Source organism: Struthio camelus, chromosome 5 (assembly GCF_040807025.1).
Source record: "Struthio camelus isolate bStrCam1 chromosome 5, bStrCam1.hap1, whole genome shotgun sequence".
Taxonomy (NCBI): Eukaryota; Metazoa; Chordata; class Aves; order Struthioniformes; family Struthionidae; genus Struthio; species Struthio camelus.
The window spans coordinates 15,545,974-15,562,252 of record NC_090946.1 but is presented as its reverse complement, the minus strand read 5'-3'; the positions used below and the strand labels follow the sequence as shown (position 1 = coordinate 15,562,252).

The 16,279-nt window shown below is 39.0% G+C and overlaps 1 protein-coding gene across 4 annotated transcripts in view; it reads right to left on the bottom strand.

Moving 5' to 3' along the window:
• KMT5B (lysine methyltransferase 5B) overlaps nucleotides 1-16,279 on the bottom strand; it is a 28,377-nt gene that overhangs the window by 7,973 nt on the left and 4,125 nt on the right. Inside the window, exons 2-5 of one of the 4 annotated variants that reach the window (XM_068944617.1) lie at nucleotides 13,447-13,689; nucleotides 12,443-12,590; nucleotides 2,144-2,309; nucleotides 728-837 (exon numbers count right to left, since the gene is read on the bottom strand). In XM_068944617.1, the coding sequence (XP_068800718.1) occupies nucleotides 728-837; nucleotides 2,144-2,309; nucleotides 12,443-12,590; nucleotides 13,447-13,606 (584 nt within the window). In that variant the 5' untranslated portion in view covers nucleotides 13,607-13,689. Of the gene's footprint in view, nucleotides 1-727; nucleotides 838-2,143; nucleotides 2,310-7,211; nucleotides 7,241-10,850; nucleotides 10,874-12,442; nucleotides 12,591-13,446; nucleotides 13,690-16,279 lie in introns of those variants that run through there. The other 3 variants (XM_068944618.1, XM_068944619.1, XM_009674353.2) reach the window with 3 other exon arrangements.

The window sequence follows — 16,279 nt, the reverse complement described above, 5'->3', positions numbered from 1 at the left end:
GAACACCGCCAGCCGAACGTGCCCGGCCACTCACTCCTAGCCTACACACAAAAGCGTATCATCCTCGCAGGGGTGCTGTTGTGACTGTGTATGGCTACACAGCAAAACAAGTAACAGAAACGATGCTGGGTAGGAAGGGAGGAAAGGGGGATTTTGTTTTAAAATCTGGATTAATTCAGGGGTCTGCTGGCACTGCCTCTGACATGCATCCCATGAAACTCAGACCTGACAAAACGAGATGGGGAAACACATGGAGTTCCGATTCTGTGTTTCCAGGAGAAGCTTATCTTGCACAATCAAAATATAAATGCAAAACTCCTCAGTTTCACAATGGAGAAAGATTCACTCTACCCACAATTATTTCTTCTATAATAAATCCAGTATGATCAGAATATTGACATGGATGTTTCTCTCAGGAGTCTAATGACTAATTGATTTGAGCAAACTAATTATCTGACAGAAAACAAGATGACTCTAAATTGTATACAGAAAACTGTATGGCTAAGTCCAAATGTATAAATTGTCATCTTGTAGATACACGAATTGTGTGTTACCTTGTTTAAAAAAAAAAAAAAAAAAAAGGTCTCCAAATTTCATCTAGAAGTAGAAACATGGAACTTAACTTGGCATTTTACTAGTTGAAGTTTTAATTCTATGTTACACTTTTTTTAGCCTACATCTTCCAAAACAATTGGCAGAAATGGCAATAGTAAATTACATCACCTACCATTCTTTCGTTGCAACAATTTTGGCTCCATTTTGCTCAGAAGAATACCGGTTACAAGGCAGTATCTCAAACCCACTGTCAGTTGCAAACATTCGTAAATAAATAAATACCTGCAATGAAAGAAAATAGCACTGCTCTGTTAAAAGCAAAACAAAAGCAGTCAGGAATGCTTCTATATAAAGATAATGAAAGTCAATTAATTTGAAAGAAAAAAATGCATATGAAACGGATATTGTAAAGAAATGTTGTTTGCTGAAATGCACATCCCAAATTTCCTGAGACTCTTGGATTACAAGTTTTAATTATGCACATTATATTAAAAGTCTTATTTCTTAAAAGTGACTAGCAAGAATGTTTGCATGGATCACCTGAATATCTCAAATTAAAAAAAAAAATTAAAGATGCCTTGAATGGCAGAGCAGATCAATGAAAAATCAGTAATTTCTTCTTAAAGTCACTGCATATTTGTGTTCAAGAATTCTGCTCAGATCTCCAAGAACCACTGAGATCTATACTTCCTAACAATTTTGTGCAGTCCGACTTTATTCTTTCCAGGTCTCAGTGAGACATTACTGTCCAGGAGAAGACCAGTTACTGAATTCGAGGATTGCTTGATCAGTTCTCTTCAAAGTTGTTCCTTTTGGCAGCTTTAGTCAAAGTGAGCCTACAGTACTCAAACACTTTGGGAAAGCAGAATTTGCTGTCTAGTTTCTTCTAGACTGCTACTTCTGTTGTGTTTTAGAGCAGGAAAAGGCCAAATTCCTTTTGGTTGTATCTAAAAACAGCTTAAAAAAGTTATACTCACTCCTGAAGAGAACTTTTGTTTCAAAGTAAAAAAGGCTAAGGTTTCCTTGCAACTTTTGAGTGTCAATATCCTTTACTACATACAAAATGGGTTTGGGAGCGTGGTAAGTGGAAGAAGAGGAAACAGTATTCCCACATAAAAGCCCTGTACCAAAAACAACCCCTGTATTTTAAGGTGATGAGGTTTCTTGCTTTTCCTTTGTCTTTCTTTGGCCTCAAATTTGATCTACAATAGTTGTAGATGAAAGAAAAAAAAAAAAAAATCTGCCAAAGACTGAAATAAGTCCTCAAAACTCTTTCGTCTCCCAGAAGCAGGGATTCTCTCTTCTGTTTATGACTTATGCCCACAGCAGGAGAGCCCACGTTTTCCTTTCTACATGTGCCTATTAAATCAAAGGCAATGGAAAGTTAGCTTTGTCTTCCCTCCTCTTTTTGAGCTATCGGGGTTTGAAAAAAACAAAAGAAAGTTCCTGTTAAAAAGCAATCAAACAAGGTATAACAGAGCAGTGGACTGCTTTCCTTCACTACTGCTGCATTCCTAACAAACTTGTTAACACATTTTCTTAGCCTTTCAACCATCTGAAAAAGCACATGAATTACAAATACACCTACATGTTCCTTGAACAACCTTTCCTGCATTTTGTTCTTGTTAAGAAAATAGTGCCGGGCCCAGTCACCTGACGTCAAGGACTTGAAGGCTTTTTCTAAGTGCTCATCTTTCTTAAAACGTTCAATCACCTCTTTTAGTTCTTCTTGCCTTCCTTTTATAGGTCGAAATCTGAAATAAAGAATAAAGCTATTCCAGTCCACTGTTATTCATTCTCAAATCTTCCTCACAGTAACTCACAGCACAGAGTTCTTTTGCTAACCATATAAACGTTTGACTCCTAGCATAAAGCAACTGACCGTTAGATAGCCCAGTGACAAACCCTCGTTTCCAGGGCTCCAAAGGTAAAGCCAAGCATCCTACTTGGAAGTTTAAAACTCTCCATTCTCTTGAGAGGCAAAAATGTATTTACCAAACCAGTGTCTGATGAGATTAACCAATGAAGAATACTCCTCCACTGTTTTTAAACACCTAGCATTTGGAAAGAAGCAGCTAAAGAACAAATATAACAAAAGCTTCGTTGTCCTTACTTTCCTGATCAATTTACTATCAGTAAAAGTACTGCAGATGCCCAAAAAAAAAAAAAAAAAAAATCAGCAGATGAATTAAATGCTGTAAGCTTCCCAGGACCCCAATACCAAAAGATCTAGACACGGTTCTGGGTTTTCTTCTTGCTGGGGTGTTTTCTTTTGGGAGGGGTGGGGAGAGGAAAAGGGGCTTTTTAAATTTCAGGTCTCCACAGCCTCCCATGCTACACTAATGATTTTTAAATAGAGAGACCCTACAACAGTTGGGCCGCGCAGCTGAAGAGTCTCAAAAAGACGACAAACCTCAAATGAGGAAAAAACCCAACTACTTTGATGATTGTTTACAAATCAACTGTTGCCTTAACAAAACCATATTATATTGACAAATCCACTAGATGGATTTATACGTAGACTGCAAACTTATATATGCATTCATATAAAACACGCCTCTCAAAGACCACACAGCACAGATATTACATCTGTGGAAAAGTGATGCTCCACAAGCCAGTGCGACTGTAACAATCTTTCCGAAAAATTGGCTAAAGGAAACCTAGGTAGCTAAAAATTACCGGTAGACAAAAATCTAAAAATAAAATCCTCTGTATTGGCAGAGAAGTCCAGCTTTCCCCAAAGCTTGATACTTAAGACAAAGTATCCTTCACATCTTCAACAGAAATACTCAGTGACAAAAAAAAAAAAAAAAAACAGTGCCCTACATGACTGAAAGGACCAGGAGGCCCATTTCCAAGATACAAAGCCATCAAGAGAAAGCAAAATTTGGCTAGAGATTATGCCAAATCCCTATATATAGTCTCTGACTGAACACATAGCCATATGTATTTTCGGGGGGAGGAGGGAAAGGCTATTTGCTTTTTTGAGCATATAATATACCCAAGGGGGCTCTTTCCAAAGATAAAGACTTTCTAGGGTCATTAGAAACATTTTTTGCAGCTGTTTTTACAGCTCACATCTATTTGGCTTACACTGCATAATGGTAAAAGCATTAAAAAAAGCGTTAAGCAAGTTAATATCTACTGAACAAATCCACAAGACACATTACTTGTTTCTTGAAGTGTGTACCAGCGTCATTATCTTCACTGGGGACTGATTTTACTTCCTCTTACTTACCAGCTGAAGTATTTGCTATCTGTATTTAGTGATAGATGTAAACAAGGGGAAATAAATTCTGGAAGTTAGTCTAAGGAAACCTCATCATCTCCCTCACTGTTTTTTAAAATCATCTGTTTTTTAAAATTACTCTATCACTTGGCTTATCTTCATTTTAGCATGTTAAATGTTGCCAGTGACTTGTTCTGAGAAGACCAAGAAAGACGTGCTGCTTATATGCAACTTATCTGAAGGAACAAAAGATGCTAAGTGTTGTATATTCCGATTTTATTTTACCTTGCAAAATAGGAAGAATTTAATCAGAAATAACTAATAATGAAAAAAATTCAACTTCCTTCACTAGGAGAAAAATGCTGCATGTATGCCCTCAATGCAATAAAGAAAGACCTCATAACAGCAATACCACCTCCACTGGCAACGCAGGTTATCAGCGTCCCATGCTACTAACAGAACTATCTTCTCTGCATTCACCATTTGAAAAACTTCCTTGTAATATAATGACTCATCCTTTCTTTAGATCTCCTGAATACCACAAATATTATCAGCAAAAACCCTTACAGCTTTCACAGCAGAAGATAATGGTAAGTAGTTCCAAGAAGGCATTAGATGAGCTTTCTGCTGGCTAGGATAACATCCAACAAGATAGCAAGTTTTTTTGTCAAAAAATAGATGATGCACTTCTAAAACATACCTACTGAAAATTGCAGGAAGTATCATGCCAAGAAGTTTCAAATTAATTCTTCATTAAAGGACATTTCTATCCCATCTCCCGCAAGAGTTAACTGTCTTTAACAAGCTGCTGAGATCCCATCACGGAAGAAAAATCCCTTCAGACTACAGATGACACTAGCATTATTATTTCTGTTTTGTAACACAGGGAAGTCTCTCTCAACTGTCAGTCAGATACAAGAAGGAGAAACCTCCCTGTTGTCCTAAAAACGAAAAGGAGACCTTTCCCAGATTTGATAGTTCTAACGTCATCAGGCCTAGTGTCATCAGATATTAAGAGTATTCATAATAATATAGCCTACACTGAAGCGGACTAGTTTCAGAATAGGACTTGCTCTCGTTTTCCGTTTAAATTAGAAACCACTTTCCCTACAAGGAACCAGTCACACTTATGTCGCCAGAACTACAAAGCATATCAACATGCAAAAAACGTTACAGGCCAACATTTTGTGTACACGTTTAATTGCCAATGTTACAGCAGTAACATTGCTACGGGTTTTCCTCCTCAATAACTGGTCTTCAGGTATTTCTATTCTTGCTGGACTAAACGAATGATTGCCTTCTCCTTTTTATTTTATGTGTAGAAATGCACTGCCTTTTTTTTTAAGCTAAGTTTTCTGCAGGAACAAAGATAAGTAGGAAAACCATCGCATTCAGTATTACATTAGCATCCGAGACAGGCAATCTATGTGCTGATAAGACACGGTCGTGCTTGTTCATTATCAACAAGAAGCTTGGTCAATGCCAGCAAAATAAACCAGTATCTTAATTCAAATTTCAGAAAAAAGTAGGGCAGACATCAAGGCTAAACAGTGGCTCTTGATGAGCCTATGAAAAAAGAATCAACGCCCTACATCTTCTAGCCATTAGAAACGTATCTAAAAGCTCAAAAGTGACTCTCAAATTTCAAGTGTTCCACCACATACTGGTCTCAGATGCTGACTAGAAATTTCTTGCTACTTTAGGTAGCTCAGAACGAGACACCTACACCTGAAAGAGCCACCCGTGTACCTCCACGGATCCCATTCGGCAGATGTTTCTGCAGGTTCTCATTTCATGCATTACACGCTGCCAGTGGAATTCCTTTAAACGCCTAGCAGCAACTCATGTAACGCTATTTCTTACAAGTACAAACAGTTAGCATGTGCCCAAGTCTTGAAAAGATCACAAAGAAGGCTGGAAACAGGGAAGGGGTGAAGGGACAGTAAAAAACTCCAAAACATTAAATGATCAGATGAACGTCAGGCAGTACACAAGCACTTGAAACTTGAAACACAAACTAGGTCTTTAAAAGAACATGCATTTGAGGCAACCTTTCCATACTTATGGGTTGAAAAATTGCACCAAGACCTCCTGTAGCATCTCTATCAAAACAGTTTACTGAGCTTTTTTTTTAACACGGTGACAAGACAGAGGTGACACCAAAAGACATGCAGGAGGTCCAGTCAAGCAACGTAAGTGTCTGCAGATACATGGAAGGATATCAGAACCCACCAACATGATGTCGAGCATCTAGCTTCAAGGGTTCCCAACTCAACGAAACGTAAGGACACTTTGAGCAGTGAGCCTGAGTGGTTCAAAGCTCAACAGTGCACAAACTGCACCGGATTTCAATGATGTACGTGGGAGCATATAAAGCTTATGAGCTAATCCAGACTACTACAACCCAGACTCCTCATGAAAGCATCAGTATTTTCAGAGGTGTCTTTCCATGCAGACTATAAAAGGGACGTGCTGATTTGAGACAGTAAAGAAGCCAGTATGTCAAGAGACCCTAAAAGTTGAGTCTTCCTAAAGAATTTGAGGGCCTGTTGTATTCTAGTTTAGACACTTCACTCCTTCCAGGAGTATTATGAAAAAAACAGTTTATTCCTTAGCCTTTCCCAGTACTACCTACCAGAAGGCCAATCAGTTATCAGAAACAACTTTAGGTACCATGCTTTTGATGTTACAGGGATTCCTGGGCACATGACGTTAGAAGTCTATACGGTATCTGCTAAGTGGCTGCATAACTGTTTTTCAACACCACCATAAAGAGAACGTGAAAAGAAACCACAGCTAAACATATATGAAAGCTGAGCCAAAGACAGTGGCTTTTAATGCCAGTAAAATAAGGGACTAGTTCAAAGAAGAAAATAGATAGGAAAGAGCAAAAGAAAACCAACAAGCAAAACAAGCCAGCCAACCCAGTCTCTGAACAGAGAGGCAATAAAGTCAGAATTACGTTTACCCAAACTTCTGGTTTGCTCCCATGAACAGTGCCTTTATTAGAGTCCCTCATGGAAACTGAACAAGATTCCTTGGCATCTGAATCTGCCCACACGCACAGACCCCTTGAGCCATCCTACAAACAGCTTAGGGGGCCAAGTCTCACAGAGCATGGCTGCTGCTGCAAAACACTCTGTTCTCAAAAATAAGTTAAGAGAGAAAAACTCAGCTACCACAGTATCTTTAGAGAAAGATTAATATCCCTTCTTCCTGACAAGCTGTAAAACAGAAACTTTTCAAACGTCCCTATTTTTCCCTAATCAACACGATCCAAAAAAAGTTAAGGCCATTGCAATTTCAGACTCAGCTAGAAGATGGTCTTATCCCACTTAAGGGCCAAACTGAGGTAGTCTCAATAAGCAAGACTTGGGAGAATGGCTTGGGGAAGCAAAGCTCTTTCTCTCTCTCAGGTTTCTCTTACCTCGGGAATACTTAATCTTGAAACTCCAAGGTATAAAGCCAAAGGTCAGTGAGATGCTTGCCTATAAAGGAAGTTAAAGGAGAGGTTCCGGTAAGTTCAGGAGCACAGTACCTCGCTCAGTCACTGACAGCAGTGAGTTTGAACAAAAGGATAAACTGATCCTGCAAGAGATCCCGCACGGAACTCCACATAGTGTATGTATCTGACAAACAGCACTAAGGTGCAATAAAGACTTAACACTGCTCAAGCTGTTCCTTAAACGTTCTGACTGGGGAACATTAGAAAGAGCGATTTTATCAAAACACAGCATCCCAGTGGCCTTTCAACAACACGCACTTTGTTTAGAAGATATTTTATTTTAGTGGCTGTGGAAAGACAGCACGTTACTGTTTATCTAACGTCAGAGATTCAGCACAAAAACTAACGCTGCAAGGCAGTTAAGCATTCAAGACAGCACAATATAACAAGAGTTGAAAAAAACCCAACCATTTATAATCAACATAGAAACAATTTCTTTAGTTAACACAAATTTTGGCTTTATATCCTTTTTGCAACTTGTAGCATGAATACCTTTATTAAAAGCTATTTATGAAATTTTTGAAGGTCAAAATTTAAAACCACATTTCTAATGAAGAAAATAATCCACTTTGATCTAAATTTCTTGAACTGAAACTACACATGTCAGTGTGGTCAAAGCTCAATTATGGCCTAAAATAGAAGTAAAGAAAATTCCAACAGCCACACAATTTCATTCTCCTTAATAATATTAGCAAATAAGTCCCTTGTGTTTGTTTGATTTAATAAATACTGAGAGAAAAAAAAAAACCACCTTTCCTTCACTCCTACTCTGCCACTCCACATGATAAATTTAATTTAGCAGTTTAGCATGACTACGGCGTGCAAGCCACTCCGCCTTTTGGAGATGAAGCACTTTTTACTAAGTTCAGCTAATAGCGCAACTAGAGAAACTGTACAAAAGTAGCATTTTTTTGTATCCAAAACATTCAGCAGCCGCTGAACAGTTAATTCCAACATAGCCATTGTGTATTTGGGAAGGAGAAGAGGAGAAGCAGAAGCAAACTAGAGGACTTTACTGAATGAAATTATTGGCTCAAAAGAAGAATAAAAAAAATTGGAGAATGCAGATTTTAGACCAAAGTGATCAAACAAAAATCATTTTTGAAATAAGAAGACAGACATTTAGGTCTGAAGAAGGTAAAAGCTTCAGTATGGAACAGTATGTCGTGAAGTAAAAGGGTTGTGTACCTCTCACACAGTGCCTCCGTAGCGCCACATCACCGAAAGTTAGCTGCATGGCCACCTACAGTCACTGAGCAGAGAGCAAATGGCTTTTTCTACTCCAAATCCCATTTATTCAAGATGAGTACCGAGTTTAATTATTCCTACTCCAATCTGCTCCTCGGCTCGTTTCAGAGGTCCAGCACAGACCCATGAATGCAAGTGATTCGGAACGCAGCATTTGGTGCTTTGCCTATGTCTTTATGGCTACACAGGGACCCTAAGGGACACAGGGTGACATACCCTGTCACAATCGGGAATGGCTGATGTTTTACCCTTTAAATCCAGCACTTGCTCTTGGCACTATGCTGAGAGAAAGCAGCTTCCAATATCTATGCTACATCCCCAAACACTTTGTTGTGTTTGCTCCGGAAACCTGTTCTCCTTGTTCATTTAGTCTCACGTTATCAGACAGAACCACCCCTGCCACCCGAGGGTTTGTAACCTCACTGAAAGCAGCGATATGGAGTTAGGAAACACACTTCTAGATTCTCCTAAAACAGAAAAAAAATTGTGGCACTTCCTAAATTACTTGGAAACTTAGAAGATATGGGAACTGCGCTCGATATTCCCCGACATGATGCTGGAGCTTTAGGGAAACAAGAAACAACAGCAGGTCACAGATAACAGTCCAGCAGTATTACAATCAGGCGTCTGGCTTAAGATTTAAGCAACAACACCTTTCAAGGTAATACAATAAAATGTGCACTAGCCAATAAGGCATGCAACTTCACAACTGTCTTCAGCCTAGGGAATTGCATCTGAAAATAAGAGATCGTGAGATGAGCAAGAATTCACTTGGCCTTTTACGAGTGTAAGTTAGTTTGCACAATAATGGGTTTTGTTTTTACAAACAGGACAGACACATGACTAAGTAAGTCTTACAACCAAGATAGCTTTTGTCACAAAAAACGTCTGATATAACAGGATTTGAACAAGAAGTGACAAAAACCTCTTAGAATAGCTATATTTGACAACATAACACTTCCTAACATATGGGTTTTTTTGGACTAACTGCTCTCCCACTATTTTGCCGAGATAAGAGCTACCGATTTGGGGGAAGAATGACCAGATGGCCTGTGAAGAGGGCCAGAAGCTCTGAAAATAATCTGCTTTCTCTTGGAAATCTAAGTTGAAAAAAGCAAAAGTTTTTTTGGGGTAAAGCCACATAAGAAATTTCCAGCCCTACATTTTATGCAGTCCATCAAACCCCTGGTGACAAGAAGAGATTTTAGAGGAACACTGGACAAAGTCAGTGATCTGACTGATCACTGTGGGATCTGACTGATCACTGTGGGATTGAAATTTTTCAAGAACTAGCTTTCAACTCTTTCAGACATCACTGTCTTTAGAGCTAACAGAACTCATACACAAATTCCTGAGACAGAGGATTTGAGGAAGCGTGGGATTTTCTTTGTATGGCTTCTGGAAAAAAGAAAAAAGCAACCAGGTTCTCCTCACCACTCTGCCATGAGATCACAAACTCAGTATAAAGAAGATGGAAAAGAGTGAAAAAGAAAAGAAAGGAAAGGAAAGGAAAGAAGCTCCAATAACAATACAGATATTTGGCAAGAATTTTAAAAGCTATTTCACTGATCAATATAAATTTACTCTGGGCAAAACAAGAGATCTTTACAAACTCTTCAACTAACGAATGAGACAGTACAGAAAGTGTTCACGCAGAAGACATGCATACAAAAATACAGACGTGGCTTCCAGAGGTAAGGTAAAGTGCAACTTCAGTAAGTCATCATCAATTTATGCTGGCCTGCTGGTTGCAAGAATACAAACCTCATATGCATTTCCAACGGCTGAACAGAATGCTTGGCACACAGTAATTTCTACAGTATGTCTTCAAACAAATTAGAAAAAGGGAACAGGAAATAGAGCTTGCTGCCATGAGCGGATGTTTTGTTTTAAGCTCACCTTAACATACAAACTAGTATTTATATGGCTTTGCCATACCGAAGCAGAAGACACCCAAACATAAGCTACAAATCTTAATTTCTACTACAGGCACACGTTCGGGTACCAGCACCTGATGTTTCGGAGCTGGTCTAGTCTTTTCACATTGGCTTCACCCCACCCCGCTCCCCGCAGTGTCATACGGCAACAATAAATCTCAGGACTTCCACAAAGACTGCGTCTTACTAGACGGAAGGAAGATGATCTAAGCTACACAGCTACAATAATAAGCAGATGTCATCACTGTATCAACAAGATAAACAAGAGCTATGCTGATGCCTTTATTTTAATTCATTGCAACAACAGAAACTCTCTCAACAGGACATTAAGAAAGAGTCAAGAAGATGCGTTTCTGATAGAATTTTTAAGCCTCACCTAAGCATTTCCCATAGTGCTCCAAGATTAATAACTATTGTCCTTGAAGACTGCCTGTAACTGTTCTCCAAGTCTGAGAAAGGAAGAAATACATGATGATAGCCTTTGTGTAGTCGTTTGTTTCAAATCAGTAATTAAAAAAGTATTTTACTGTTGAAAACATATCGGCAGAAAACATAACATTTATGAAAGCAGCTTCTCCAACTATTAAATAATGAATACACAATTTCCTTAGCAAAAAGCAAAAGAACTAGCTACATGTGCACTTCTGTAGACTACCATTCATGCAACAAAATAAAAAAGCTGTTGAGCATATATAATTAGCTCAATTAACTACTGGAAATACAAAGTCACTATGCTAACGGAACTGTAAGAGTACCTATCTTGACACCGTTTTGGGCACAACGTGCTATTGTAACCAACAGCATGGAGACAACAGGAAGAATGCAAGCATTCCTCTTACAGATGGACGTTGCGCTCTAGGGAAAAAGATCTCTTTTAGTAAGTCTTTACAGTTATAAAGACCACAGTTCCACGTGCAAGTCATGCTGTCAGGTTATGCCAGCAGCCATTTATTTTACATGACAATTCCAATTAATTTAGCAGTCATTTTTGAAGCAATCGGCTTGTTACATACCTACAAAATCTACTGAACTGACACTCTGGTAACGTGACGGTGCCGCATAGGCAAACTGTTCTTCTTTACAGATAGCCATGGCAACAGTTTAAGGGGTAAGCAGTCTCTTTCCCATGATGTGCTGCCTGGAAACCCTAGCTCAGATCAAGGTCCCCCATTTATTTCTACAGTAACTAGCACACAGTTCTTGTCCTTAGAAGCTTACCATTTATATATAGCTTCCCCATTAAGCATAGCAATACCGATCTTGTTCACAAATAAGAGCTTAACAGAGATCTATAGAATATGCTTATAGTTGGTAGCGTATCTGTAAACCAGGAAGAAGCATGCAACAACTAAACCACGAGTCCCCGCTGAATTTAGGACACAAGCATTCAGACTGTTATATAGCAGTGCAAAAGTATATGCAATTTTGGCAAGCAGGTTCCCAGCGCGCACATAATTTATGAATACATATAGACATGTCTGAGTAGCATTCCTTCAGCATGGGTCCACATGAACTTGAGATCAAGTGGCACCAACACTGAAGTGCCTAGGAGGTTAAGCCCTTCTTATGATGTGATAAGGGTAAAAAAAGCCCAGGCATATGAAATAAACAGAAAACTCCCCAAACACTTAACTTCTGCCTTTGCAGTATTGTTTCAAATGGCTAACGGTTTACATCTTACTAATAGTTAACTGCTTAAGCTAGGAAACAGCAGCATCTATTAAGATCCTATTCTACAGCAAAATTTGATGGGATGGCTAATAGAAATACCTATGAAAGAGTTACAAACGCATGCTGTTATAGGGCTCGGAGTTCCAGTCTCAAATGCAGCACCATTTTAAAGGCTGAAGCTACTCACAAACTGCCATTTTTTCAGACTTTTGTAAACATGCAGGCAATTCCATAGCTGTCCTCTGATTACATCAATAAGATGATCAATTCTTTTCTAGAAGAATAAAGACAAGTTACCTAGTATTCATTTTGTGTGTCTGAAAACCTAAATAGGGATCAAGAACCAAACTAGTTGCTAGGTCATCGTTTTCACACAGTTCCTTGGCAGACATTCCCGAGGAAGGCACGTAACGACTCTGGCCCTCAAATCCTGAAGCACCGCTACCTGCGAATAGAAGAGCAGAAATCAGATATCACTTAGGACATACTATAAAGCCGATCTGCGTTTCTGGTCGGGGAGAGCCAGGGAATGAAACACTTAGAGAGGAGGATAAGTTGTCTGAAGAAGTAGGGGCACAGTTAATCTTTCATTCGTGTATTTGTTGGTTAATTTGATAGCCAATGGAAAAAGTATTTTTAAAATGTCTATGGGTTATTAAACATTCAAAAAGTGTTTAATTAATTGTGTCCTCCCCATACAAATAAGTCTTTCCGGAGTACACAGTTTAGTCACGATCGCCCCTGAAATTTCAGACCTATAAACAAGATAAAGCCATGAAAATACAGAACTTGATTTTCCAAAATCTGAATAAAGATTTACTCTGATTTTGTTCTCAGTCCTTCACCCCCAATCAATAACGAAAATTAAAACCCATGTTCCTTAAAAGCAGCTTCACAGCTGCTACTGATATAGGTGATTTCATTCAAAATGAGGTTTACGTCTATACAGGCATTCAACTGGGCTAGTAATTCAAACCTTATCTGTAATCTATTTCCAACCACACTGGTTCTCAGCTAGTACAAGTGATGTATTTTGCACGTGACCGGTTCAAAATAAATCTACGTGCAATGATTTTCACTTCACTTTTGAACTAAACTGAACAGATCCAAATGCCTAAGTGAGTTAGTACAACTCATATAAACATAATTAATCTATCTGATGATAACTATATGCTGAGAACATAGCTTTCTTCACGAATTAAGCCAAGATAAAAGTCTGACTTCCCAATTTAAAAACTCCTCCTTTAAACACTGGCAAGATGAATCACACACAACATTAAGCCACATAAATAAGTGCATACATCTGCTTGATCTTCTCTCAACTCCATTTTTGCTAGTCTTGGGGTTCTCCTTTCCCGTGTGCTGCAACTTGGTCTGATTCTGTGGGTGGTCATTAGACGACTTGCTTCCACTTCTCCTGCCATTCACCACCATGTTCTTGGATTCTCCCAGCCACTTCATTCCCACAGACAACCTGACCCAGTCGCATTTAGTCACTTTTCAAAAGGCTTGGAGAAGTGGATGAATATTTTCAGTTCCAATTCCTGATGGAGGCAAAACATTAAAAATGATTAGCCCTAGCTGGGAAACTATTTTCAAAGCATAGCTTTTAAGGAAAAAGATTAGAATGGGATCTGCGTTTGCATTAGAAACAACAAAAAGTTGTTCATTAGCACTGCCACAGGGAACTGCTGTAGACGCAAACACCCAGAGAGACTATTGTCCTATAGCTGACTACCACATCTGGAAGCAAAGACTGAACTCTAAAGCTGATAAATTGTTCAGAAAAGAAAAACTCGAACTCAAGAACTCAACAGGCATGTACCTGTGTGTCTGTGTACCTTCACATACATATGTGCGCGTGTGCGTGTCATGCCTCTCTCTCTCTCTCTCTCTCTATATATATACACAGATGCATACACTGTGCAGTGATAATGAACAACTATATACACACACATACATACACACACAGCTGTTTGTTGTGTGTTCCAAAACCAGATCATTTTCACGTAAGATTATACTCACAAATTAATAAAATCTATAACCTGTTTTGATTCTACAACAAAGTGGCATTGTGCAAACATCCTTGTGTGCCATCCGCAGGCACACAAAACCTATCATGAAGTCGCACTGTTGTAGATGAATACCAGCACGCAGCAACTGGAGGAAAGACGCTCATACGGCAGCCTTTCTGGCAACTGCCATGTACGATAGCTACACTTCAGCTGCAGAAAGGTGCGCTCTGCATGAGGACAGCAAGGGACCTTTCATGCCGAAGTCTGAACCTCAGGAGGGTGAGCAGCATTTATACTAAGACAGTCCTGCATAACAAGCATAGTAGTGACAAGGAAAGCATTTATGACAGCAAAGCTAAGAATGAACGTGGGAAGGCCATGTAAGAATACTCAGACCACACTCCATTTTAGGAAAGAAGTGACATTTCATTTGCTTTTGCTGTAAAAACTATTGACATAGATGACTACAGAAGCCCTCCCCACAGTAAATCAAAAAGCAACTCGCTTGGTGAAGCCTAGAAAAAGTTCTGATGAAAAATTCGTTATTCATCTGACATTAGCAGTCTGAGATATAAACACTGAGCACATTTGCAGAAGCAGGAAACTTTTGTCTCCATCTACTGTTAGCTTCTATTTGCTAATACTGGCCAAATAATAAGAGGTGTCCAGAGAGCTTCCGGACTGCAAGTGTGTATCTTGCAGCCTCTCTTCCTGCTCTCCCAACACACAAATCCTCCCTTTCAACCAGCAGTTTCGAGAGCCAGAACCAACAGACATGATTCTTTTTATAGTGAATATCACCCTTCCTCCTGCCACCCTCATCACCATCAGCCGATCTTCATCACATCTTCAGATGCAAATTTGCTACCCATCCCTCAATACTTTCTACTCCAAGCTTGCAGTGACAAGTCCTTCAGGAATGGAGGGAGTACAGTAAGAGATGATCATCTTCATCTTCCTATTCAACAACAAAAAAAGTTTTACTTGGGATATACTCATACCTCAAATTCCTGTTAAAGGGCTTTTCCACTACAAAACACTACACAACGGCATGGGACACTTATGACTTGAGGTGTATCTATCCTGTTAAGTTCACTAGCACAGTGAAAGCTTCTGGGGAACCTTTTTTCTTTCAATGTAAGTGTCCACGCTTTGGTTTTAACCCTTTTTTATTATATTACTGCAGTTCTACAGGCCCATTTCCTCAAGTTTCAAAAAACAGATCAATCACATTCTGCTCCTCTGATCTAGTAATTTAGCATTTCACTGCAACGGCGCTCTTAAGATGAAAAATCGATTACATTTATCAGGTTCTAAATCTATTAAGCCTATTAAAAATAACATTCAGAAAGCATGTTATTTCAGTAACGTTAAGAAGTATCAATTAAGAACTGAAGCACATATTGACAAATAGCTCATAACAGATATCCATGCAGCCAAATATATTCAAAAGTGCTTACTGGACTGAGTAAAGACTACAGCTCATATTTATAACGCATACGAAAAGCCTACATCCTTTTACACTGGGAAACGTACTAAAGCTATATGAATTTGAGGAAAGAGATTCTACGGCCACAAAATTGCATCTCAAAAGTCATCTGAGCCTCCCAAGTTATGCACTCTCATCTGTGATATCAATTCAGTAAAGTCTTGCCGTACGGAAAAAAAGCTGCACAAAACCAAATCAATAAAATCCTGGAACGTACAAGCTCACAAATACCAGTGACCACAAGAAAGTCAAGTATCATTTACTTTAACCCACCATAACACAGCTTGTTTATATAAATGTTTATTAAAGGCCAGAGATCAGCTTTTAAACGGAAGCAGTGGATTTTGCTCACCACTCTCCAGAAAACAGGCGCAGACACTAGGATCACAAGGTTTCCTAACAGGCAGGGTCATCCTCCCCTTTCTCATGGTCTCCAGTACATGGACTGGCAAGGGACATCCTTCTAAACTGTGGCGTCTTAATTTCTTAAACTCAAGTCATCTAAAGCGGCAATTCTTGAATTATATTCTTGAACTATAGTTGCAGAAAGTCTGCCTCAACAAAATAGTAGCCTAAACCAGATGCAGGATACCAACAAAACATTTCACCTATGACTGGGTGATCATACCC